This window comes from Lineus longissimus, chromosome 16 (genome assembly GCF_910592395.1).
Source record: "Lineus longissimus chromosome 16, tnLinLong1.2, whole genome shotgun sequence".
NCBI classification, from domain to species: domain Eukaryota; kingdom Metazoa; phylum Nemertea; class Pilidiophora; order Heteronemertea; family Lineidae; genus Lineus; species Lineus longissimus.
Genome location: NC_088323.1, coordinates 3891419 through 3918624, shown reverse-complemented (window position 1 = coordinate 3918624; position 27206 = coordinate 3891419). Strand labels below are relative to the sequence as shown.

General features: G+C 43.2%; 3 protein-coding genes across 4 annotated transcripts; 1 reads left to right on the top strand and 2 right to left on the bottom strand.

Moving 5' to 3' along the window:
- Nucleotides 1-3280: 3280 nt before the first annotated feature.
- Nucleotides 3281-9742, bottom strand: LOC135500491 (uncharacterized). The gene is made up of 7 exons (XM_064792008.1): nucleotides 9533-9742; nucleotides 9204-9294; nucleotides 8496-8632; nucleotides 7989-8076; nucleotides 7464-7549; nucleotides 7069-7195; nucleotides 3281-5860 (listed from the first exon to the last, which is right to left on the bottom strand). Exons 1-7 carry the CDS (start codon nucleotides 9691-9693, stop codon nucleotides 5789-5791), a joined length of 762 nt encoding a protein of 253 aa, XP_064648078.1. The 5' UTR covers nucleotides 9694-9742; the 3' UTR covers nucleotides 3281-5788.
- A 1624-nt stretch (nucleotides 9743-11366) lies between these two features.
- Nucleotides 11367-14865, bottom strand: LOC135500496 (uncharacterized). Of its 2 annotated transcripts, none has more exons than XR_010449456.1 (7): nucleotides 14673-14865; nucleotides 14389-14479; nucleotides 13873-14009; nucleotides 13363-13450; nucleotides 12874-12990; nucleotides 12482-12607; nucleotides 11367-12146 (listed from the first exon to the last, which is right to left on the bottom strand). XR_010449456.1 is itself a non-coding variant. In XM_064792015.1 (7 exons), the coding sequence occupies exons 1-6, from the start codon at nucleotides 14831-14833 to the stop codon at nucleotides 12484-12486; spliced, it is 678 nt and encodes a 225-aa protein (XP_064648085.1). In that variant the 5' UTR covers nucleotides 14834-14865; the 3' UTR covers nucleotides 11367-12146; nucleotides 12482-12483. The 2 variants fall into 2 exon arrangements, 1 of the variants encoding a protein (XP_064648085.1); XM_064792015.1 differs by having other exon boundaries at nucleotides 12874-12950.
- Nucleotides 14866-15768: 903 nt separating this feature from the next.
- On the top strand, nucleotides 15769-27099 carry LOC135500457 (ankyrin repeat domain-containing protein 17-like). The gene is made up of 11 exons (XM_064791945.1): nucleotides 15769-16755; nucleotides 17977-18096; nucleotides 18281-18514; nucleotides 19758-19901; nucleotides 21274-21828; nucleotides 22069-22501; nucleotides 22976-23081; nucleotides 23220-23403; nucleotides 24032-24180; nucleotides 24591-24897; nucleotides 25211-27099. The coding sequence occupies exons 1-11, from the start codon at nucleotides 16620-16622 to the stop codon at nucleotides 25906-25908; spliced, it is 3066 nt and encodes a 1021-aa protein (XP_064648015.1). The 5' UTR covers nucleotides 15769-16619; the 3' UTR covers nucleotides 25909-27099.
- Nucleotides 27100-27206: the final 107 nt, after the last annotated feature.

The window sequence follows — 27206 nt, the reverse complement described above, 5'->3', positions numbered from 1 at the left end:
TGCCAGTCATCAGCGGATGAGCCAGCGTCTGCTGTGGCTGAGTAAGGAGACGCCGATAAGGGTACATGACCATTTTTGGTCACACTGCATCTTATCAAGGGTCTAGTCAGTTTTTTCCATGTGAATAGTGCTGAATCATTGGTTTCTAATGTCTCATGCGGCGGTTCGTTTTTGGGGGATTTGAATTGACGAATTGTCTGACCATTGACCTCGTCAACCAACTTGTATGGACAATAAATTGTTTCATCAGCCATGTTCGTAACAAAAACCAACATGCTCTACTTATGCCAGCGCAAACTATAGATCATCCTCGAACACTATAGGTCAGTTCTGTGCTCCCGGCCCTTGCATACACTTTGACTCGGAAAGTGCCGAGAGAAAGGCCCTGATGCTCAGGATGCAGTCTGATCGGCTTTCTGTTCTCCCTCGACAGAGTATACATGCAACAGGTGAGCGGAACCATCCATTCGCAGAACCAATAAAACTGTTGTTTACTATTATCTGATATCATGTTTACTTTTCCATCTATACCGCACTATAGCTTCATTAGCTTTGGCATGAGGGTTGGCATAAACACCGACAAGGCTGACGGAGTGATGTTTCACCGTTTTGATCTCGCCACAGGGAAAGGGATTATCCGAATATGTTATTTCTTAATCTTTATCCTTGTCTATCGGTATCAAAACTGCTAGTACCACTTGTCTCAGTCTGCAGGCTTTAATTATATCTGACATTACTTGTGATCAATTGGACGCGCCCCTGGAGTCCACACGTGACAATCACATCAGCTGCCACCCAGTTGACCCAGTTAATCCTCAGGCAGTCGATACACCCGAATAGGCCTTGGAGTGGGAGTCTGCGGGCCTGGGAAAATAATCCCTGGAACTATCGAATGTCGTAATTGCAATAACTTGTCAGGTAGATGGAATACACCATCTAGATCGGATAACAATGTTTATTGTGCCCCCAGAAATGTTGTCACGAATTCACGAACTAGCCCTTTTGGGTTTGGCCCATGGCCTGTACTTACATCTTACCCAAGATGGAAGTCCAATCCAGCCTTTATACCTGTGCACTTGGAGCCATGTGTGCCAAGATTGATTACTGACATTTGGAACATCCTGGCACTAGTAGGTTTCAATATACCCCGCCTCTCGATATTTTTTTGTATGAGGTAGGAGTATCAAAAACTGAACCTCAGGATGTCTTAGAAAGGATTATTAAGTACGTGTGTTCTGACCACCTGATGAACAGAATAGACACATGTCAGAGCCGAGTTTACAGTAATTAAGCTCATCTATAATGTCATATTTCAAATCCATCTTCCTATTGTCCTACGAGACTCATCCTTCTCTCTCCATCGACCCCCCCCCCCCTCACTTGCTATGGCAGAAAATCATCGAGTTCGCATTATATGCTCACCCGCACCTCCATATATATCCGTCAATGGGTTTTGAAGAAAAACTGAATGCCATTCATTCGGGTATGGAATAACTAATAAATAATAAATCAGTATATGAATGTGCTTCATGCACGTTTATTGGAGTGGGGACCTAAAGGGGTGATGCAAATGAAAAAATACCATCATGGCGGCAAATTTTCGTGCCTTTTCTTTGCAACCAATAGGAGGCGCTTTTGTTTAGTTATCTAACGTGAGTAAGAGATAGGTTGGTCATAATTATGGCGATTTTCACGTGACAAACCCCCTGCGTAGGAAATTTGGGCGACATCTCCTCGAAACTCCCCGATTCGACTCCGCAGGAGATAACACGGCGTAGCTATAGATCGGGGATATTCATGGGTAGAGCTAGATCAGGAACTTGACGTGGCCGCGGCAATCGAATCGGCGGTGTTGACAATAGAAATACATGTACATGTACAGGTAGCTAGTTTTGGTGACTACGGACAACTCGTCGTTTCGGCATCCTTGCGGCCTGACTGCCAACCTGGCGTTACCTGAACTTGACGTGATCTCCTTCAGTTAAACCCATCAGACTACACGCCTAGTTAGAGAGAAACCCGGGGACTAGCCCAGATCTGGGCCGAGTTAGTGCTCAAAAATAAGTTTTAACTTGATATCACCATTTCACCTCTCGCGGGCGTAACTAAAAGAGATAAAGGTAACGCTAAAGATGCTAAGATAGTGCAACAAAGCGGTGAACAATATCTCGATTTCAGCATCCACCTCACTTCTCGAAAGATAGCCGACCTTTACGTTTGAAGCGTGTTAGTGGTCACTCTTAAAGTGCTTTGGTACTACACGACGAGATCTACGCTTGTAACTTTTGTATTCAACCCAATGCAACTCTACGTTTCTCAGAGAAGAACTAAGTACATTTCAATGTTTCGCCGGAGGAGTGATTTGTGAGGACTGTCAACGCAGCAATAGCTACGGGATGTGATGTCAGAGAGATTTATGCTAATTAGCCGGTTCCGGAGTCTGCAGGACGTAAAATCAAGTTTTTCTCCAATCGATATATATATGATATCAGTTCATTTTGTGTTAGATCAATGTGACCCGCCGGCAACCCATCACAGATGGTAGGGTTAGTTTTGCACACCGAAGGCCTAGATGCCTTTTAATATGATAGTTTTGTTTGGATAGACATCTAGGCCGCAGTTGTAAAGGCGGCAATATTGTTGAAAGCATTGATTTTCCTGCAAAATGCATTGATCGCCTTCGTATTAGCATAATGTACAGGGCTCGGCATGAATGATATTGGGTGTTGGGTTCAACCATCTTGCCGGCGTGGTAGGGGTTCGAGCAGTCTCGCAGTCAAGTGGCGGGAAGTAGTTCTATCTTTGATCCGCTAGGTACGTAAATCTGGCGGGACATATTAAATGATGTGACGTCACTTTGGCAGAGTGAAACGCCCGGGGGAAATAGCATGGATTTTCTCGAGGATGACATATTTTTTTATTGCGCATTAGTCTTTGAATAAATCACGGTATTTTGGGGGGAAGATCACACGGGAAAGTGGAGAGAATGCACGTGCTAATGAATCAACGCGTTGCGCAACTTTCTGCGTCGACGGTCGGTCCTGATCAGCGCATGGTTGAAGCAATTTCGCCATTTGTAAACAATCCATACCCCCCCCCCCCCCCCCAACAAATGCACATCTTGGAATTGCGCTATTATAAAATTGATCAGATCATTGAAGATATCAGGAAACTCTGGTTCACCTGGGCTAGCTCAAAATGCGACTGACAGTCGTCTGCTTTCCGCCCAGTAACACTATCACCATAGTGATGCTGGTCACTTTATTGGTCACGTAGTTTTATCAATAAAAAGAAAACATAAATATACCAGTGACGCAGTTATGCTACTAAACGGATTGTCGTCCCTACCACGGACGACGTCGAATATACGTGCGTAGAAATCCGTGTCAGTTATACATGTACATTGCACTGAAATGTTTGATTGAATTTTGATCTTTCTTCAGACTATATTCTTAAAGGAAAGCCGAGAGTCTCGATATTCTGTCAACTCCAGTATGCCGAATGCTTGCCTTATCCGGGTGTCTCGTACCCACCATCTTTTTTTTCTTTCTTGATCATGATATTTCGTCAAATGAAATATAAACGGCAAGATAACCTCAATCGCCCCACCAGCCTAGCCTCGCAATACTTTCAACAGTCATTGCTATTTTTGCTTCTTCACGACCTTGGAGCCATATATTTACGTCGCAGTCACAACCTCAAACGATTTGTTTACTTTGATGAGGAGTATCGATCGTTCCTTTATTTTCAGAAACGGCGTCTGCCGACGGGGTCAAGGCCAGCTTTGTTTACATCGGTTCCATGAAATTTCGAATCATCGTCATGTGACGTCGCAGACGACAACACGAATTGCGTTTCAGCTGACAGGCGGCGGAATGATCCGGTTGCACACTTTTCCCTCGACAACACACATTCATTTCGAGCCGAGATAAGAGTCAACTTCACAGATAGACCAATGAATTTACCCCCGAAATGCCCGCCTAAAGGTGCAGCGTATCCGACAAAGTGTTTTTTAAATCATTCTCACCCTCTCCAAAAGAAGACGTATTTTCGTACGTCCTTGGAGGTTGCAAGCTAACATCGTTTACTCAGGCTGTTATGTGGTCGTATCCATGGCGACCTGGCCAAGCTGTAATCTTCTGAGTCTTTTTTCATAATTTTGTTCATTCTACGAAAATGCGCAGTATGTTTCGTCTCCTAGGTTTATATAGGTGATTCAACACTCTTCTGCAGCGGTTTTCCGTTTACTATTACGCGGTTTTTAGACCATTCTTTGTAAAAGGTGATTGAACGAACATAATGTAAATAAAAATGAACCCCCAAAGGCTTTTGAGATTCGGAAAGACTTCTAAGGGTCGCGATGGCTCTTTTGACGAAATTGCGAAATGTAGACGCACATGATTTAAATATTGATTTGTTAATTTGTTAAATTTTTAACAACGTGTAAAAGTAAAAGTTCCATCTCTTTTCGAAATGAATTACAATGATCTCGCATAAAATAAACAGCTGTCGCAAACTTCCATTTCGACGATTCGATAAATGTACATGCCACAAAAGAAAGATATGTCAATTGATCTACGAATGTGGTAGATTCTGAGTAATCACCAAATGTGAGTATCACCTTCTCTTGGCACGGTGCCAGTTATCCTGACAGGGTTTCCAGCGAATCCTTGCCTGACCTTTGAACCCTGGATGACCGCACGTGACGTGTCCCTCGCGAGCCCTTGGGCACATGAGGGATCAGTATCATTATGGGACTTGCTGATTCATTCGCACGGGATTTCAATTTGGTGAAATATCTGGTACGTTACCGTGACTATCAAAATTGGATTGCACAATTATTGCTCATACTTTGAAACTGAAAAGAGCAAAGCAATTTTGCATTCTTTTATTTTTGCAATGTCACATTGTGTCACCTACAGCCGAGATCCAGGCAACTGGCAACTTATTGAACTTTCTATGATAGAAAAATCATTTCATAAAGAGATTTTGTTACACGACGAGAGGTGTCTCCTTCATCTGGAATAGATTTCACGGCGTTTGTTGTAATGTTGTTGCTGTTGATCGTTGATACTTAAAGTGTCAACGATGGTTCACGTGTACTACTTACTGTCGCGTTAATAAACTGGCACAGAAACCTACTTGGTGATACAATAGACATTCGTACTTCGTATGACTTCATCTTTCATGGATTGCATAAGTTAGGGTAACATTGGTTAGTGGTGCCACTGAAATATATTCCAGCTTCGCCCGTCAGCAGAAGCTGGAAAATACTCCAGTGGCACCTCCGAACAATTCGTGGAACTAATGTCGCCTGAAGGGTGGCTTCGAAATGATTCACGAAGCAGACGATATCCGCCCTTTGTTGCCTCGGTTGCCATGGTGAAACAAAACAAACGCAGTCCCAGATTAAGGGTGGAATAGGATTGCGCAAGTGAGACTGTCGACGGTCTACTGAGAAGTGGATGAACATTTTGGTGGATAACGCCCTATTCTTAAAATATATGTGACATTTAACGCTAAACGTGCAGTGCGACCGTCGGTTTGTTTTTAATGGTGCCGAATGACCAAGAAAATTGATAGAACTACATTATAATGTTGTATGAAGATGAAACCGAGGGGTGGATGAATCCTTGCTGTAATTGGCGCGCTCCAGATCAAATATGCGAGCATGTATTCGTAAACTGGTACAAATGTTCTTTGTGATGGCATCCAAAAGACGTTGCGTCAGTCTGTTATTCTTTTACCGAATTGTAGTGACCACGGCTGCCTCTCTCCGGGCTCAATATTATTTTTCTCCGAATTGCGTATACTCGCCACGATTTCCTCTTACTGAATTGTACACAAACAAAACTCCGTCCTGAAAAATTAATAAAATGCTTTATATATTTAATTTTGCCCTGTTTGGTACGATACTGAATTTGAAATTGAATCGACGTGGCTTGAATTGATTTATGTGACCGTATCTTCGCATGACCTTGTGGCTCCCTCTTCTTCCAGTTCCGCCAGCGCTCTTAAACCATCATCATTATTATCATTATCAATATCATGATGAAGAAACCCCTTCACCCGCGAACTTTTCAAGCTGAAGTACACACTGATTCCAGGTTTTCGAGCACTCCAGGGAATGGTTTGACTATCAGTCGGCGGAGCTTTCTAAATGCAATTGCCCTGTGCATCCGCACTTTCGGCTTCTAAAAGAATCGACTCGAATCTTAATTCAAATCTGCCATTGCCGAAATCATTGGCGCCAAAAACTATTTCTTTTGACCCTGTTGACCTCGCTTCTAAAAAATTTGTTTTTAAACCATTCAAACATTTAAATCAACTGCAAACATTTTCAATAAAATCACCGAGCTATATATATACGATATATTAAGAATTATCTATAGTAATATTGAGTTATACGGTTACCTTGGAACTATTTGCACCCAATTACTCTTCCGCCAGCGTGACCTAGCCACAATCATGGCGCGTACCCTGAGGCCTGTCTTCAGATTGCCGAATATCTCACGTCAAACATGAACGCCCTGATAGCTCAGCGGTTAGAGCGCTGCGCTTTAGATTGGGTGGTCAAGGGTTCGAACCCCGGCGAATGTATTTTTTCGTTTTTTTAAAAGGTCTTCTTTCCATTTTTCATCCATGAACGTTTATCAGACGCGGATTCGAATTAGATTCAAACCCTGGCGAATCTTATATCGTTTTTTTAAAAAGCTTTCTTTCTATTTTTCATCCATGAACGTTTATCAGGCGCGTATCCAAGGGGGTGCACCAGAGACACGCCCCCTGATTGTTATAGAATCTTTGAAATTGACCATGAAATTTTGGAACACACCTGTAGTGCAGCAATTTTGATGAGAAATGCAGTGCACGCCGTGGAACCTTTACGTCAAGGGGTAGCGGTTAACGTTGTGTTGGTCCCCTGTGTGGTAGGAAACAGTAGGTATACTGGTAGTACGGACTTGAAGATAGTATAATATGCTTTAACCTTGATCCCCTTCTAGGGAGGTGAGTGAACTTGTATGCAAGTCATAGGCCTGGTCATTGACCTCATTTTTTAAAACTCACCTTTACGTAACCAGGCAATGCCGTCCAAAAATTAACATTCGGAACAATTTTGGGCCCCGATTCTTTCTTGACGAATACCATGAAAACAATCCCTGCGGCGACATAGACTATAATTCCGACGAAAAATCTGAAAAAATGAAAGTGTCATTTTTGTTTTCAGCGGAGTATAAGAGTTTTAGACAACCTCCACCTATACTTTTACCTAAGAGTGTCTGATCAATTTGGGATGAATGTAAAAAAATCATTCCAACTGTTGGCAGGAAATATAAAGTGCTTTTAGGCTGGTTATAATCGAAGATGTGGACGGCACTTTGTGGGCGGGCGGCTAAAGGCGAAGATTCGCCGTTCGTAAAAAATGTATCAATTGTAATTGAATTATTTTGTTGTATACTTACATTATGATAAGTATCGAGCCTATACTCAGGCCTCCTCCTCCGCCTTCAACGATTGCGCATAAAGATGCATGCGTCATAGTCATTTCCTGCAATACAAAGATGTATGCGTCATAGTCATTTCCTACAATACAAAGATGCATGCGTCATAGTCGTTTCCAGCAATATATGGTGAAGAAAAAGCCTTCGAGAATACACAAGATGAGAAGATAAGTGTTTGAGAAGAAAAGTGATGCGGTTAAAACAGTTTTAGCGGCTAATGTTGTGCACCGTACTAGTCATCCTGAGCATAAGGGCCTTTCACTGGGGACTACCGAGCTATGAGCATTATATCAGTGACATGCGAGAGGAGAGGCCTTGCAACTAAACATGGAGTTCGCCGAGGATGAACCAAAGTATGGCAAACATCGTCCATATTCGGGCATTTCTATGGCCTCAGTGATGGTAATTCGGGTAAAGGCCTTTGTTTTCTATTTACATACTCGAGATATCATCGTGAAGCTTCAAGGGTTAGGCCTCCTTACTTACAACAGTGTTAAATGTCACTGCGCCCGCTATGTCAAACTTGGGACTTCCTGTAAGTGATGCATCACATTTCAATGTGACAGTTGTTTGACTGGAAAGAAAGGTTGTAGAGAATTTGTAGAGAATTTACTACAACTAACTACAGACAGTAGGCCTCTAAATTTCCAGTCTAGAAGTGAGAAAATTTTGATAACATAATGTACTTTGATTCTATGTAGTTGCATTAGAGATAACCAACTTGAAAGGCGGTCAATTTGGGGGGGGGAGGGGGCAACCAGATACACACATACACGAGATTATCAGAAATTCTCAGAAATCCTAGATAAGTTTAGGGCGAATCAACTCGAAACCTAGGTGGTGATGACCTTTTTTACGGCATTCAATTTCTGAATAGTCCTGGTCAGACAGTAAAACACATCAAGAACTCCAAGTCTCGAACTCCAAATTTCGAGAAGGGCAAGTTGCGTGAGATCATTCCCATATTCTGGCCCCTGTGTACAATGTACTTACTAATTAAACTCTGTTGGTCTGGTCTTATAAACAATCTTGAGTTGTCCCCCTGTTGTGGTGAAAGTTGCGCTATCCTGCGTGCCTGCAGGGGTGGTGAACGAGGTACTGCCCGAGGCGTCCACCGTGGACTCGCAGACCTGAAGTAGGACATTATTAGTAAAGTTAAGAGGGTTTTCGAACGACCAGCGCTTTAGCTACATTTTCACTGCCCGAGAATATCTACCTTCTCATTTCCGGTGTAATGATTTTGAGTGTTTCTATTTTTGAGTGTTTCCCCTCATTGTTTGGGAACGCTAAAAGATAGATTGACAAGTTTTTCTGTGTTTCCCCCTATTGAAAAGTCGTGGTCTCTCTAGCTGCCTATTGTTCGGAAACACTGACACATGGGAAACAACCACAGATGTTACACCGGTTTAAAAGTCCAGCGCAGATGAGTCTACTAGATTCGGCCTAATGATCATATGGACAACAGGGTCCGCAGTAGTGTACCATTCAGAAACTCGCGTGCCTTGATGGTGCATTAGCTGCTTATCCTCTCCGACTCATCTTTGAAACTGAATTACAGTTGATCTTTCACGTTCTATTATGAAATTTACACTGATTTATTCCGCTATTTTCGCTGTTATCGAATGTAATTTTATGGGCGAAAATATAGGTTTTTTAAACCGAATTGATTTGATTAAGTAATTAAAATTTAATATCACCTACCGCAACATTATTGCAAGTCTGTTCGGTAAATGGGTTGCATGGGTTGTACGAATACTTATACTGCCTATTCTTATCATATTGGTCGAGCAATCTGAAAAAAAGTAATTGAATTTTAAGTTTCGTTTAAACCTGTCAGGTACATCAGTATGCTTAAAGCTGAATGATGTATGGTCATGACGTATGGTCAGACCATACATCATTCAGCTTTAAGCATACTGATGTACAGTAGTAAAGCGTTGTCAGGGTATGCCAACACAATGAAGTAATTTCCTGAAAAAAAGACGAGTTCGAAGGAAGGTTTTCATCCTACACATAGTATACACACGTACCTAGGTCCACTGGTCCCGGCCAAGTTTTGAAAATCTACTGTCCCTGATCCGTCGTCGTAGGTACACGAACATGCATTGTTTTTCACACAGTTGGCCCCGTCGGCATATCTGACAAGAGCCAGCACAAGCAGCGCTGATGTAAAATGCATTTTGTTCGCCATTTTTGGCAGATCACACTTTCTTCAAACGCATGTATTACGTATACCTTTGATATCTACATGAAAGCATGTGAGACCTAGTCTGACACGTGATTTTAGGCCTGACTAGGACAATAACAATTATTGTTAAAATCACTTGAACGGATTTTATCTGCCATCGAGATATTGCAAATCATTGTCGCTTGACCTCTCTTTTCACTTGCATAAGGTTAATTAGTGGCCTTGGTCATTCCGAAATTATTTGGGAACGCTGTTCCCAAATTTCGGAAGGAACAAGACATCACGCCTTGACGTTTTGAACGTTCTCGAAATGAGTGATATGCAGCGGTCAACGTGAACTCTGTACCCCACCCCTGTGTCAGGACTGACGCCAAATCGACGTCGAATTGGCGGTGAGTCCAGAAGAATTGAGACTCATGACACGCCTTGGAGTGGGAGTCTGCAGGCCTGGGAAAATAATCCCTGGAAACTATCGAATGTCGTAATTGCAATAACTTGTCAGGTATCTAGATGGAATACACCATCTAGATCGGGTAACAATGTTTATTGTGCCCCCAGAAATGTTGACACGAATTCACAAACTAGCCCCTTTTGGGTTTGGCCCTTGGCCTGTACTTACATCTTACCCAAGATGGAAGTCCAATCCAGCCTTTATACCTGTGCGCTTGGAGCCATGTGTGCCAAGATGGATTTCTGACCTTTGGAACATCCTGGCACCAGTAGGTTTCAATATACTCCGCCACTCGATATTTTTTTTGTAATAGGTAGGGGTATCAAAAACTGAACCTCAGGATGTCTTAGAAAGGATTATTAAGTGGGTGTGTTCTGACCACCTGATGAACAGAATAGACACATGTCAAAGCCGAGTTTACAGTCATTAAGCTCATCTATCCTTAACTTGACGTGATCTCCTTCAAGTAAACCCATCAGACTACACGCCTAGTTGGAGAGAAACCCGGGGACTAGCCCAGATCTGGGCCCAGTTAGTGCTCAAAAATAAGTTTTAACTTGATACCACCATTTCACCTCTCGCGGGCGTAACTAAAAGAGATAAAGGTAGCGCTAAGGATGCTAAGATAGTGCAACAAAGCGGTGAACGATATCTCGATTTCAGCATCCACCTCACTTCTCGAAAGATAGCCGACCTTTAGGTTTGAAGCGTGTTAGTGGTCACTCTTAAAATGCTTTGGTACTACACGACGGGATCTACGCTTGTAACTTTTGTATTCAACCAAATGTAACGCTACGTTTCTCGCAGAGAAGAAATAAGTACATTTCAATGTTTCGCCGGAGGAGTGATTTGTGAGGACTGTCAACGCAGCAATAGCTACGGGATGTGATGTCAGAGAGATTTATGCTAATCAGCATATTTTTCATGGATTGCATAAGTTAGGGTAACATTGGTTAGTGGTGCCACTGAAGTATATTCCAGCTTCGCCCGTTAGCAGAAGCTGGAAAATACTCCAGTGGCACCTCCGAACAATTCGTGGAACTAATGTCGCCTGAAGGGTGGCTTCGAAATGATTCACGAAGCAGACGATATCCCCCTTTTGTTGCCTTGGTTGCCATTGTGAAACAAAACAAACGCAGCCTCAGATTAAGGGTGGAATAGGATTGCGCAAGTGAGACTGCCGACGGTCTACTGAAAAGTAGATGAACATGGTGGAGAACGCCCTATTCTTAAAATATATGTGACATTCAACGCTAAACGTGCAGTGCGACCGTCGGTTTGTTTTTAATGGTGCCGAATGACAAAGAACATTTATAGAACTACATTGTAAAGCTGTATGAAGATGAAACCGAGGGGTGGATGAATCCTTGCTGTAATTGGCGCGCTCCAGATAAAATATGCGAGCATGTATTCGTAAACTGGTGCAAATGTTCTTTGTGATGGCATCCACGAGACGTTACGTCAGTCTGTTATTCTGTTATCAAATTGTAGTGACCACGTCTGCCTTGGAAACATTTGAAATTTAAAAGCATTGCTGGTAATGTTACGAGAACTCTGGCACTCGTTTCTACCATATCGATAACCGTGTTCAGTGCTCGTGAAAAGGAATTATTTCCATTCCTTTTTTCACTCAATATTTTTAGATATCCTTGACTATACCGTCTGTATAGGGTGTCCCAAAAAGTTTACACATGCGGTTAGTGAGATCAACGTACTGATGGTTAACGAAAAATTACAAAAGATTTGGAGGGGCGGGCCAGCGCCGGCTAACTGTGAATCCACTTTTAGCCCGGCTATTATATATACATGTACAATGGACCAGGTTGTGCCAGAACTATCCTTCGCTGGCCCCACCGACCGCTAACTATTGACATGTACGGCCAACTTTACACGATGTTCCACTGCTTTGAGGAGCCTCTCTCCGGGCTCAATATTATTTTTCTCCGAACTGCGTATACTCGCCACGATTTCCTCTTACTGAATTGTACACAAACAACCCTCCGTCCTGAAAAATTGATAAAATGCTTTATATTTTTAATTTTGCCCTGTTTGGTACGATACTGAATTTGAAATTGAATGGACGTGGCTAGTGCAGGTGTCACAGCTTGAATTGATTTATATGACCGTATCTTCGCATGACCTTGTTGGAACCTACGTCAAGGCGTAGCGGTTGACGTTGTGTTGGTCCCCTGTGTGGTAGGAAACAGTAGGTTACATATACCGGTCGTACGGACTTGAAGATAGTATAACATGCTTTAACCTTGATCCCATTCTAAGGAGGTGAGTGAACTTGTATGCAAGTCATAGGCCTGGTCATTGACCTCATTTTTTAAAACTCACCTTTACGTAACCAGGCAACGCCGTCCAGAAATTAACATTCGGAACAATTTCGCAACCGATTCTCTCTTGACATATACAATGAAAACAATCCCTGTGACGAAATAGACTATAATTCCGACGGAAAATCTGAAAAAATGAAAGTGTCATTTTTGTTTACAGCGGAGTATAAGAGTTTTAGACAACCTCCACCTATATTTCTAAGAGTGTATGATCAATTTGGGATGAAAGTAAAACCAATCATTCCAACTGTTGGCAGGAAATATAAAGTGCTTTTAGGCTGGTTATACTCGAAGATATGGACGGCACTTTTTGGGCGGCGGCTTTAAAGGCGAAGATTCGCCGTTCGTCAAAAATGTGACAATTGTAATTGAATTATTTTATGGTATACTTACATTATGACGAGTATCGAGCCTGAACTCAGGCTGCCTTCAACGATTGCGCATAAAGATGCATGCGTCATAGTCATTTCCTGCAATACAAAGATGCATGCGGCGCGTCATAGTCGTTTCCTGCAATACATCGTGAAGAAAAAGCCTCCGAGAATATACAAGATGAAAAGATAAATGTTTGAGAAGAAAAGTGATGCGGTTAACAGTTTTAGCGCCTAATGTTGTGCACTGTGCTAGTCATCCCGAGCATAAGGGCCTTTCACTGGGGACTACCGAGCTATTATATCAGTGACATGCGAGAGGAGAGGCCTTGCAACTAAACAATCATGGAGTTCGCCGAGGATGAACCAAAGTATGGCAAACATCGTCCATATTCGGGCATTTCTATGGCCTCAGTGATGGTAATTCGGGTAAAGGCCTTTGTTTTCTATTCAATTACTCCGCGATATATCATCGTGAAGCTTCAAGGGTTAGGCCTCAGTCCTTACTTACAGCAGTGTTAAATGTCACCGCGCCCGCTATGTCAAACTTGGGACTTCCTGTAAGTGATGCATCACATTTCAATGTGACAGTTGTTTGACTGGAAAGAAAGGTTGTAGAGAATTTGTAGAGAATTTACCACAACTAACTACAGACAGTAGGCCTCTAAATTTCCAGTGTAGAAGTGAGAAATTTTGATAACAGAATGTGCTTTGATTCTATGTACATGTAGTTATCTTAGAGATAACCAACTTGAAAGGCGGTCAATTTGGGGGGTGGGGGGCAACCAGATACACACATGCACGAGATTATCAGAGATTTTCCGAAATCTTTTATACGTTTAGGGCGAATCAACTCGAAACCTAGGTGGTGATGACCTTTTTTACGGCATTCAATTTCTGAATAGTCCTGGTCAGACAGAAAAACACATCAAGAGCTCCAAGTCTCAAACTCCAAATTTCGAGAAGGGCAAGTTGCGTGAGAACATTCCCATATTCTGGCCTCTGTGTGCAATGCACTTACTAATTAAACTCTGTTGGTCTGGTCTTATAAACAATCTTAAGTTGTCCCCCTGTGGTGGTGAAAGTTGCGCTATCCTGCGTGCCTGCAGGAGTGGTGAAGGAGGTACTGCCCGAGGCGTCCACCGTGACCTCGCAGACCTGAAGTAGGACATCGTTAGTAAAGTTAAGAGGGTTTTCAAACGACCAGCTGTTTAGGTACATTTTCACTGCCCGAGAATATCTACCTTCTCATTTCCGGTTTAAAAGTCCAGCGCAGATGAGTCTACTAGATTCGGCCTAATGATCATATGGACAACAGGGTCCGCAGTAGTGTACCATTCAGAAACTCGCGTGCCTTGATGGTGCATTAGCTGCTTATCCTCTCCGACTCATCTTTGAAACTGATTTAAAGTTCATCTTTCACGTTCTATTTTGAAATTTACACTGATCTATTCCGCTATTTTCGCGGTTATCGAATGTAATTTTATGGGCGAAAATATAGGTTTTTTAAACCGAATTAAAATTTAATATCACCTACCGCAACATTATTGCAAGTCTGTTCGGTAAATGGGTTGCAAGGGTTGTACGAGTACTTATACTGCCTATTCTTATCATATTGGTCGAGCAATCTGAAAAAAAGTAATTGAATTTTAAGTCGGCGAGGAACAAATATTCGTTTAAACCTGACCATACATCATTTGGCTTTAAGCATACTGATGTCAGTAGGAAAGCGTTGTCAGTGTATGCCAACACAATGTAGTAATTTCCTGAAAAAAGGACGAGTTCGAAGGTGTTCATCCTACACAGGGTATACATACGTACCTTGGTCCACTGGTCCCGGCCAAGTTTTGAAAATCTACTGTCCCTGACCCGTCGTCGTAGGTACACGAACATGCATTGTTTTTCACACAGTTGGCCCCGTCGGCATATCTGACAAGAGCCAGCACAAGCAACGCTGATGTAAAATGCATTTTGTTCGCCATTTTTTGCAGATCACACTTTCTTCAAACGCATGTATTACGTATACTTTTGATATCTACATGAAAGCTTGTGAGACCTAGACCAACATGTGATTTTAGGCCTAACTAGGACAATAACAATTATTGCTAAAAAAATCACTTGAACGGATTTTATCTGCCATCGAGATATTGCAAATCATTGTCGCTTAACCTCTCTTTTCACTTGCATAAGGTTAGTTAGTGGCCCTTGTCATTTCGAAATTATTTGGGAACGCTGTTCCCAAATTTCGGAAGGAACAGGACATCACGCCTTGACGTTTTGAACGTTCTCGAAATGAGTGATATTCAGCGGTCAACGTGAACTCTGTACCCCAACCCCTGTGTCAGGATTGACGCCAAATCGACGTCGAAGTGGCAGTGACTCCAGAAGAATCAAGAGTCATGACACCAATTACTTGCCATTCCCGAAAAAAACTGAAGAATTCAAACTATTCCATGTTGACCATGGCAAAAGCTTGTGACGTCACAGCTGTCTATCGGACAAGTATCACGACACCCTGACGAAAACGAGTGCTGCGCCATGACGTCAACATTTGATGGTCAGTACGTATCAAAACAAGATATCACACGGGCCACGTGGTCAATAAAAAGAGACGACGACGACGACGACGTTGATGATGATGATGATGATGTTGATTATGTTACTGTGACGATTACGTGCGCCGATATCAGCCGACCCCAAAATAAACCCGGCCCAGAAATGTTTGCAAATTGGCAAAAAACGAGGACGCGATAAGTGCACCTGAGATCGGACGATGATAACGGTAAATACTTATACCATGAATGTCTTGAGGATTGTTTCACTTGTACCGGTCTGACTGGACTGTTTGGGAGGATATTCATCTGGCAGTGGAAACCTGGGGGGCCAGTACTCGAGTATATTATAGTGTTATACGTTTAGTTTCGCCAAAAACTGACTGTGCTGTTGGTTTGTCGAACTGTACGCCTGTATCATCAAACACTTTCTGAGCAAATAAAACAGTCTTCATGACACACATACACTCACGAAACATTTAGGATTAATAGTACCGTATATGATACATACAAGTCACTTCGATTTTACGTTTGCACTGTTCCACCCGTTCCACTTTTGACAATGATAGTCGCTATCTTCGACATTGTTTCGTTTAATTAGTTCATCGATTTTAGTATCATACACAAATCGGCACCATATTGTAACTGCGAAAGACGTCATTGTGTTTCGAAAGGAGGTTGACCAAGTGCGTCAGATCACGCAACTCCCTGAGTGAAAAAATCGTGTCGCTTTCGCTTTCAAGTGGTAATTTAGGCTCACACTTGGACTCCGAAGGATCTTTTAAGACACAGTTCTTGCCCTGAAGAACGAGGATAACATCGACAGTAAAGGAGCGCCAAGAACAGACTGGGGAGAGTACAGGGAGGTGACTTTTTCAAGAGGACGGAGGCTAGGTGGGCCCCTATTCTCACGCCATTTCCTGGAACCTACACCTCCAACTGGACTCAAAAAAGGCGTTGACGGACTGACTTTTGACGCCCAAACTCTACAAGGAGAATATACATGTACAGCTAAAACATAGGCTCAATACATTTTGCAAATAGATAGATGATGGCCTATATAGACATAATAGAGGTTGCGTGACTCAAAACATGACGACCCCAGTTATCTTTTAGTATATTGACTCTGAGTCTCCTGATTAAGGTCTCTCGTGACCTTTGGATCTTTCACGGAAGCAGCCACAAGCGGATCTGACAAATTCTTATTTCAAGGGGTATGGAATTGTATGAAGGTGGATTTGAATCACCCCACAAACGTTGCAGTGTTATCCCCGAGACCGCTGAAAATATGGAGTCGGACCAACGCGCATGGTCATCGTCGTCGTCGTCATCGGATTCTGATTCTGATTGCCGTAAGTAACTTTTCCTTAAATCAAAGACAGTAATTATGGCTACATGAGGGATTTTATGACATACGTAACAACTTTCTTAATTCCATTTCGCTTCTGCTGCTACCGTTGATATTCAGATGCTGCCATTTCGGAGAATGAGGACCGGTGTGTGGTCTCGGGCTAGGTTTCAGAAAGTCGACGATATGTGTGTCTACAATGTACTATTCATTAGTTTTCTGAACTCTGCATTTTCTCCCCTGGGGACCATCACTTGGATCCCCACCTCCTGCCTACACTACAGATCAGTTATCTCTATTTGACACCTTTTGCAAGGGAACAGATTCTAGTTCTACACCCTACCCCTCATCCATGTATGGTGTAACGTATTTGAAGTTTCCTTTTCTAATCGGTTCCTCTCATTTGGGAACGCCGAGAAACAGATTGACATGTTTTTTTCTGTTCCCATCTATTGAAAAGTCATGACATCGTTCGCTGTATAGTTTGGCATCACTAAGATATAAGGAACGACAAACGTGAACCGGACCTACATCAGGGCCCTAAATCAGCGGCGTGACACACAAACAGGCCAGGAATTTCATGGCGAGATCCAACGCAAATATTTGCCAATACTCCACTCTCTCAATAATATGCACACCAAACTTTTACTTGACCAAACCGACCCTATTGTCCCTCGGGTATCCAAGATCGTTACTATTTACTTAAATATGCATATAGATTTGTAGGACATTTGTAACAACTAAATAAATAGTATTCCAATATCTGAGCTATCGTGTCGCGCTTCTGAAATTCGAGGCAAACAATACTTTATAATGTAGGATGGATGACACATTAAATATGTCATGGTTACTTATCAATGGTAGAGGGAGTTGATGTTTGGGCTTTTCCCATGCTTTTGTCAATTATGAGGGTGTACATGTTAACAAAATATCCGTAACAAACAAGCTCAATAAACGGCCATGAATCCCAAGGAAGCCCTAAAAGAATTGACTCAAAATAACGTCGACGATGCGGGAAAACGAGGAGCCGATAACACTTGTTTCATTATGCATACCTTACCAACATACTATTTCACCATCTTCTTCCAATCATAGTATCAATACGATCAATTCGATGAATGACATTAATTTCATGAATTTTGAGTTTCACGCAAAGGACCTAGTATGCGGAAAGGTTTGAAGTAACATGTTTTTTGACGAACGGTTGCCTTTTTTCTCTCAACAGAATCCGAGGGCGCAACACAATTCCACGAAGTCGTTGAATTAAGACGAATATCGGCGAGCAATCTCGCCAGTGTATCGCTTGATCCAAAGAAACCATTATGGAGGACACTCAGGGGACAAGGTAGGCTTTGTTTCCTTGGATCCTAAATGACATTATGAATCCAACCTTGTCACATGTTGTTTCGTATGTCTTCTGAGCGCGTATTAACTTGGAGTGGGAACTGATTCCTTTCAGATGGAAAGACCTCGGAAGATATTATTTTTATATCTCTCGAAAGAAAATAATATTTTATTTGTCATTCTAGGTCTTATTAACGCCATAAAAACCCTCCTTCCGGACCTCATGCAGTCCAACCCCTCGCAACTCGACCAGAACCTGATAGCAGCGTTGGGCCGAGAGTCACCAGCGACTGCGGAGAAGGTTAAGGAGGTTTACTACACCGTCTACAAGAAAAAATGGATAAATCGACAGGGAAGGGATGGGACTGCGCATGCGTTTGTAGCAGAGCTGCGACTAGCGAATCTGAACTCTCTGTCAGGTATGAATGCTTTTTTTATTTGCTGATGCTGATGCTGATGCTGATGATCTAGTTATGGAAAGAAAATCGTCTGCTCAGCTGAAAGTAGAAAAAAGAAACGTAGACCCTGCTATATCGACAGGAAGAACATTCCAATGTCCGAATTGTTTGTTGTATAGGGTGGACAGGTGCCAATTTTGATGCCACCGGTGTATAGCCGATTGAAAATGACATGCCCCGGCCCGATTCGCCTTGAGAATACCCTGCCTAGCGAAACAATACGATCAATGGACGCTACTTCCGGTGGGATGTAGCCCTGGTCGTTTTCACTCAATGTAAACATAAACATGAATGCTCGTGATAACTAGCCAACATTGCACCAAATTACATTCCTCTCAAAAAGGTACTATGACCAATGATATATATCTTTTATGCAAAAACTACACGAAATCAGACGCGAAGGCCCATGGCAAAATTAATTTGAATATTTAACAGTCTGAGATAGGTACCTCGCAGCATGCGTACCAGGTATATAACTTTCCCTCATTAGGCAAGATCACTGCATACAAAATTCGCCGTGGTCCAGTTCTTTTAGAAGTTTGAATACATTCATCTTGGCAGTATACTTTTGGTTAAAAGAGGCGACGATGTCAGATGAAGGAATATACGAGAAAATTTCCTATCATGAATATGGTTGGTATAGCATTCCCTTTTTTGTTGCTTTTGCACTACTTCGAGGTACGTATCACTGCGGGTATCTGAGAACTAAGATCGCAGCCTATAGTTCTAAGATCTTAGATGAACGCAGATAGCGCCATCAAACTCGTTAGGAATTAATTATTGCAGAAAAGGATCATTGACTCTGGAATAATTTGATAGGTATTGCTGCACGATAGGAATAGTGTTACATTTGGAAATATGCATCCACGCCGGTAGTTTGTTGAAGTAGGAAAACCTACTTGTTTTAAGTGCAGCCAAATATATCATTTCACAGCTTATAGCTATTCGCGAAGGATGAAAAAGTTTTTTCGTCGTAAGTTTATTTTAACATTTCTTTTTGAACTCGCTTATTTTTCAAGATTGTATAGCAGTTATTCATGTTTAATATGCCGACTTCTCTCAATACGTTGGATTCTAAATAAGAGATTGTGGCATTTATAGTACCTTTACAGTCAGCTAGTATCATGGCATAGATTTCAAAAACATTCACCTTTTTTATTATGGCTCTAAATTTCATAACAGTCCAATAATTTCCTCGTTGTAGATAAATGTATATCGGTCTTCGACCAGCACATGGACCAACACTTTAACAGGCTGATGACAGCATGCAAGGAAAGTGACCTGGAACGCATGAAGCTGGCTCTGGCAGCAGACACTGGGTTGGACATTAACTGCAGCAACGAGTTGGGTAAGTGTACTGAACATCTTTTGCTGAAAACCTTTGAAAAGTGCATATTCGTGTGGGTTGAAAAACCATTAAAGGCTTTGAAAAGCTAAAAAAAACATTGTTTCTGATAGTGTAGCCAAGACAGTAGGATGCGTTTACGTCATGTTATGCAGACAGTCATGTCCCCTTCAACATACTTAATGTGGCCCACGCGGGTCATCTCTATGGAATGTCGCGGTCGCCGTCCTCACGCAACAAGTGACCTTCCAACCAGTGGACTTCGACATTGTTGACGACACGGACTCATGACTGTTGCTGTCTCGTAATGACATGCCCGATACTGCTCCTCAGCAATGGAACCTCGGCATGTGTGAACATTGCTGACCTATATTTGAAATGCCCAAAATATGGCACCATTGAAATATAAGGTCGATTCTCAGCCGGCAAAGACAATTGTCGACCACGAAAGTTGTTTATAGTGAGTATCCATGCCACGTTATTGATTAAGATAATTGGTCTAATCATTAAATCAAGGCTGCACAGATTTCCAGAGATAGTTGATTTATATATCTGATATCTGAACTTGGAACTTCATTTTGTGATAAGATAGAATTTTCGATGAATTAATTTCCGTGTCTGAATCTTAACTGTCTCTGGCACATGATCCTGAAAGCATACAAATTGCCGAAAAAAAGTGCTGCAGTAAATGTCATGATGTCAACCTACGTCATGCAATGGTGGCCGAAATACTACGAACGGATCTGCGATTTTGGTCATAAAGAAGAGCCACTAGGTCGCCATTTTATTAGCTTTTGTGAGCTGTTAAGGCAAAATATCGCAGCGCTGCGGCCAGCCAACCTCGTCAATAAACCTCGTCTGCAGGCTACATAATGGGGTCAAGATGACAACACCCCTATTTTTCTGGCACCGAGGAACCGAAATTGGGGTTAACATGTCAACTATCAAGGACTTTACTTTCGCCATTTTCAGCACTCATTCCTTTTCGAATACTTGAGAAAGCGATTAGACATCTTGATATATCTCTTGACCTCATATGACAAGGGTGTATTCGGTACATATTGTCTCAGTGTAAACCTCGCCCCTTATTACCCAGCGCTTTTGCAAATGCACTAGTCTCCATATCCTTTTATTTTCCTTTTCTTCCTTGAAGGTGAATGAGGTCTCGTCAACATTTTTAAAGTCAAGTGTTTATTGGGATTGGTCCGCAGTTTAAAACAAATCTATGTGGAAATGTGGGATATGTTGAAGAACCCAGTTCCATGGGGGTGAACATATTTTACAGAGTAAAATTCCTCTAAGTAAAGCCTTTAGCAGAAAAATTGAAAATGCAGCATTGCAAACGAAACTATGAAATTAACTTCTTACTCTCCAGGGGTAACACCACTTCACAAGGTCTGCCAGATCGGGTTCTTCGACGGAGTCAAGCTCTTAATCAACAAGGGTGCCGAGCTGAACATGCGCGATGCCCAGACCGCCACCCCACTGAATTACGCCACAATTTGGGGCCACAAGACCATAGTAATCTATCTACTGCAGCAAGGAGCAAATATCACGTCACGGTTTGTAACAGATTCACCATTACATGACGCCTGCCTAAACGGTCACGTGGAGATCACGCGGGTGTTGCTAAAAAGTGGCGCAGTCCCAAACGAGCGGAACGGAACCCAGGCGACGCCTCTTCACCTTGCGGCGGAAATGGGTAGCATGCAATGTGCGGAGCTTCTGCTTGAGAATGACGCCGGGCTTGAAGAAAGATGCGACCAGGGCAAAACTCCTTTCTATCTTGCCTGCGAAAATGGTCAACACCCTGTCGTTGACTTCCTTCTACGAAAGGGGGCGCTGATTGATGCTGCCAACGAAGATGGCGTCACTCCCCTGATGGCTGCCGTTTACAACAATCACGAAGAGGTTGTGGAACTTCTGTTAGGTAAGTTGATCCGAAAGAACTTGTGACAGAAAGGGAAAGATAATTTATATAGTCAACTTTTAGTGAAACGAAGACAATCTGGCATATAAATTCTCGGAGCAGAGTTAATGGTGCTTGGCTGAATTAAGATCAACCTGAATCATACCAAAAGTAGTATAGCTCTTTAAAACTCAAGTTACTCTAATATGCAACAAACAAGCCAACATGTCAGTTATCAAAAATAACGTATTATATTTTTAGCATCAAATGCTGACGTCAACGCATTCGCTCCCATAAAGAAGACCACGCCCTTGAGTCTCGCAGCTGGACGAGGTCACGTGGAGATCGCGAGAATTCTCGTAGAAGCTGGGGCTTCGGTAGATTTCCCGCAAGGCAGCTCCTCACCAATCGCAAATGCAGTCAACTACGGCCACCCGGAGACTGTCTCGTTCCTGCTAGAGAGGGGCGCACGGATCAACGTCGCGGACGACGATGGGTCCTCCTTGCTCCACTTGGCGGCAAAGGGAAGAAGATACGATCTCGCGAAGGCGCTCCTTGACAGGGGAATGGACATCGAGGCACAGAATGACGAGGGGGGCCGACCAATCCACACGGCATGCATTGTCGGCGCCAATGATATTGTGCGAATCCTACTAGAGAGAGGAGCAAACATCGAAGCTGAATTGAATGGAGGGTGAGTTGAAAGTCCTTCGACCTTTTTGGCATTGCTTTTCTCACCTGGGTGAGCTGCGGAAAATAAGGTGTCATCAAGTCTTGAAGTGACTGAAGTGTTTGAACAGGCCGATCTATCTCCCAGGAAAAGCAGTCATTCCATCACAACACATGAAATGCGTTTGTGAACGGGTGACCTGGAAAAAATGTGCACAAGTACTGAGATATGCCCGTTTTAATAATCCCAGATACTTCAGATTCGATGAAAGCAATGACTTGATTATTCCGGCCCTTTCTCTAAATTCTGTTCTACGACTTTTAATTATTCAAAGGGTTTCTATCGTTAACTGCTCATTGATCAGTAGGTCTTATCAGCACGAAGAGAGTCTAACGTACCAAAGCAACATTACCCAATAAACCATAAAGCGATAAGGCATAAAAAAATCGTTCTGTGATGCCCTCCCTAGATTTGATAAGTATATTCCTTTCTCCCCAGATGGCGCCCGGCACACATTGCCTCCGAACAAGGCCACACCTCGGTTCTTAAAACGCTTCTACGGCATGGTGGGAACGAGAGATTGAAGTCAAAGAAAGGAACAAGGGTACGACATTATATTCTTGGTAGTTTCGCAGCATTCCTGGTAAAAATTTAACAATCCCCACAATTGTTCGTTTTCACCCCCGGAGTCAAAATCAGTGTTTCGAAGTCCCAAAACCAATATGAACGTTTTCATTTGCAGCCAAAGTATACAACAAAACTGGCCATTGACGCTAAGCTAGACGACAATGAAGAAACGCCGCTCATCATCGCCTGCCTGACGGGTCAAAGGTCAGAGGTCGTCAACCTGCTGCTCCAATATGGCGCCGATAAGAATGCGGCTACGAGAGAGGGCGCCACTGCGTTGACATGGGCCTGCGTTCAAGGTCAGTCCGGTTTTTTTTCTGTGGTATCTTCCGGAGGAAAGGTAAATGGCCAGCCTTTTCCAATCTGATTTCATTCCAAAATGATTTGGCTGGCGGGAGGAGAGATCACCGTTGTTCCACCCCAGATATGAGCAAAACAACTGCCACACCCTCACCAGACGAGAGCAAGTCATCATATCCCGCCTCCGAACCGGCCATTTGCAGACTAAAACACCATCTGTTCCACAAGTTTCGAATCGGAGAGAGTGAACTGTGGTCCTGCAATTCCGAACCGATGACTGTCAGCCACATCCCAGTGTCCAGGTGTCATGACCTAGCAGCCCTAAGGGAGGAGATATGGCCATCGGGAACCTCCATCAAGGACCAGTTGTACAGTGACCTGGACCAGCTAAGGTAGACGACGGCGTACATCGCTCGGACGGGACTGACCATCTACGAGAGAACGAAGAAGAAGAAGCAGACTTTTGTTCCATCCTTGGAGCTGCTTTCTCTAAGTTCCATCCGGGGTTCCATCCGACAGTTTTCTATGTAAATCATATCAATATCCTATACAAATCCGATGAAGAAATTTGCCCTATATAGGATTTTAAACGGACAATTTTGATCCAGATCCCATTCCTTCTTTCAGGAGATATAATGACGGTAGAGGTTCTCCTCCGCTACGGAATCAACGTGGACATTCGGGGTAAAGAGAACAACACAGCCTTGCACTACGCGTGCCAGGTCGGCCAACTAGAGATGGTCAAAATCTTGCTCGACCACAAGGCGAATACCGAGGTAACTCTCCGAAATCTGATATAATTTCGCTATTTCCTGGAGCAAAACCTACAAAATCTTGCAGCAACTTTGAATAAAAACCAAAGGCGCTGGGAAAAGTAGGCTTTCTGGAAGATTCTGTCATAAGTCAATCAAGCCATAAGAACCACGATTTGAATAACCCCTTGGTGTTATTGAAATCCAGATAGGACGAGGATTAGTCCAGTGTGGATTGGAGTTACCTGCAATTGAATTCAGCGAGAACCAGTAGTAGGATAGGTCAGGTAGAGTTGAGGCAGCATCTGAGAAAGTGTGACTCGTCGAAGAACTATGATTATAAACGCCATCTAGAGTGTTTTGGGAAGTGACTGAAGTTCATTGGGGTGAAATTACACCGAAAGTACCATTATTAGCATTTTCTTCATCTGCAGGCACGTCGTGACGACGGCAAAACCCCGCTCTTCCTCGCCGCCTTGAACGACCAGCTCGAAGCAGCCAAGCTCCTACTCGACAACGGCGCTTATGTAAAAGCCTGTGACGGAGAGGGTCTAACTTGCCTTTGTCACGCCAGCGAGTCCGGCGCCGAAGACATGGTTGAGCTGCTTCTGAAGCACGGGGCCGACACGGAAGAGGCTGGCCCGGAGAGGAAGACACCTCTGCTGCGGGCGTATGCCAACGGACATACCCGAGTCATGGACTTGCTTTTGGAACATGGCGCCGATCCAAATGCACCTTTAGGTAAGAGCAAGGGTCTTGCATCTCTGTTTTGGGATAGAAGTCCGTGATTGGGTGTATGAGTAGGAAGGTAGCCAGTTTCCGTGACAGAGTAACGCCGGAGCCTCAACCTGAGCCATCTCTGGCGAACATCGCGGTGCCACACAGACTGCCCCCTGTACAATTGCAAGCTTGAAATAACACGACAACTAGTCAAACTTTATAGTTTACCAAGGTCGAAGCAACAGTACGGGTGTTCACTTAGAACAGTTCCACGCCAACAGTAACGACCGAACGAGGACACGTTTAACAGTGCGGCCGTTTTGTTTGTTTTCAGAGAATGGTACAATCCTGGTTCACAAGGCGTACACGGATGGTGACATGGTGCTGTCAGCTAAACTTCTCAAACATGGAGGAAACCCCAACCTCTTAATTGACTCCGAGGGTACGACCCCATTGCACAAGGCATGTCGGGAAGGTGACGTCGCGTTCGCACAGACGCTTCTGGAAAATGGAGCAGACGCGAATGCCGAATTGCCCCGAACCAAGATGACGTCTTTGATCCTTGCCGCAACTGGAAAGGTTGGACTTCTGAAGCTGTTGGTTGATCACGGAGCGGATGTCCACCACGCTGCGATAGGTGGCACCACCGCATTAAGAGAATCTTGCACGAATGGAAACGAGGACGCCGTACGATTCCTCATTGAAGCCGAGGCTCTGGTAAATGTCACCTACGACCAACTGGTGTCGCCACTCATGGCAGCATGCCAAAAGGGACATTTGAATATCTGTAGGATTCTTATTCAGAGGGGCGCCCACGTGACATGGGCCAACAGACGGGAAACCACGGCGCTTCACATCGCGTGCGAGAAAGGTCACGTGGACATTGTTCGTCTGCTTCTCCAATATGGCGCCAAGTCTGTCAGGGACATTGACGGGAAGAAACCGAAGCACATGGCAGCAGAAAATGGCCACTCCAGAATCTTAGCCATCCTCAAGGCGCACAAGAAAGACAAGAACTGCAAAGTCAGTTAAAGAAGCAGACACATTACCATGCTGTCGAGCGTACAAAATGCAAAAATTCGCCGAGAAAACCACTTGATAAGATATCGTTGCACAATTCCTCCCGCATAGAAGAACTGCATGTACAAATGTACAGCCACAGGAGATGATTTGCAGTTTTGTAACATTCTGAACATTCTGAACTTTAGGCAATGGCGAAAATGGGCATGCAGTAACATACTGCTTCAGACACCACTGAACTGCATATCCGAAAACCGGAATGTGTTGTGCTACGAAAAATGAAAGGTCAGTCCTTGGTGAAGAACATTTGTTGTATAGTGCTGGACTGTAGATACAGTCTCGTTTCACAAAATGCTTATGTTAATGTATATATTTATCACAACCTCAGTCCCCGAGCGAGAGTGCTTGGTTAATGTAAAATGCGCAGAAGGTTTACAGCAGAACCACGGTCATGTAAATTATGTGTGTTTCAATGTATTCACTCTATAGTGAGCCTCACTATTGTATCTCGATACATTCCCGTAGTTCAGAAGGTTCACAGCTGATGGTATGATGACGATTATAGTCTTGAACTTGTCAAAAGTTTATTTCAATGTTCGCATAGTCCCAAGAAAGTGCGCTTGTACGATGCGCAGAAGGTTTACAGCTGAGCCATGCACGTGTATTCGCATAGTTCCCAATGCATTGACAGTTGCAATGCTTTGAAACTAGTGTAAAATGAGCAATACTGTATATGCCGAGCTGATTGTATATAGCCACGGAAATGTTCTTCAATATTCGCCTAGTGCTCCCTCGTGCCCAAGTACCCCAAACCCCCACCTGTAAATAACAGGTATACGTAGTCCCAAACTCGTAAAGGGGACTCTGCGACCACGGAAGTTTGTGTAAGGAGAAAGTCACGGCGCTTTGTAAATTTCAAAGTGCCAGTGGAAAGAAGGTTTTAGAACAGCTGAGCCAGGTACACACACAGTACAGTGTTTGCTGATGTGAATAGCCCGCGGAAGGTTTGCAGCTGATTCTCGTTGTGTATGCCATTTTTCATTTTTGGCATTGATATTTCCAATTTTCAGTGTCCTTGCATATCACAAATAATCTATAACGTTTTTTCAGCCGATTGTATACAGCTTCAGACGGGTGTTTCAGTGTTTATGTTTATAAGCCATGAACAATTGTATCAAATTAAATTCAATGTGAATCTTCTAACAGTCAGGGTTTTAAACAATATATTGCTAAATTATTCATATGCCTGAACCACGACTAGGTTTTAAAAGCTTCTTGTATAATATCATTAATTTTACGGACCTACACTG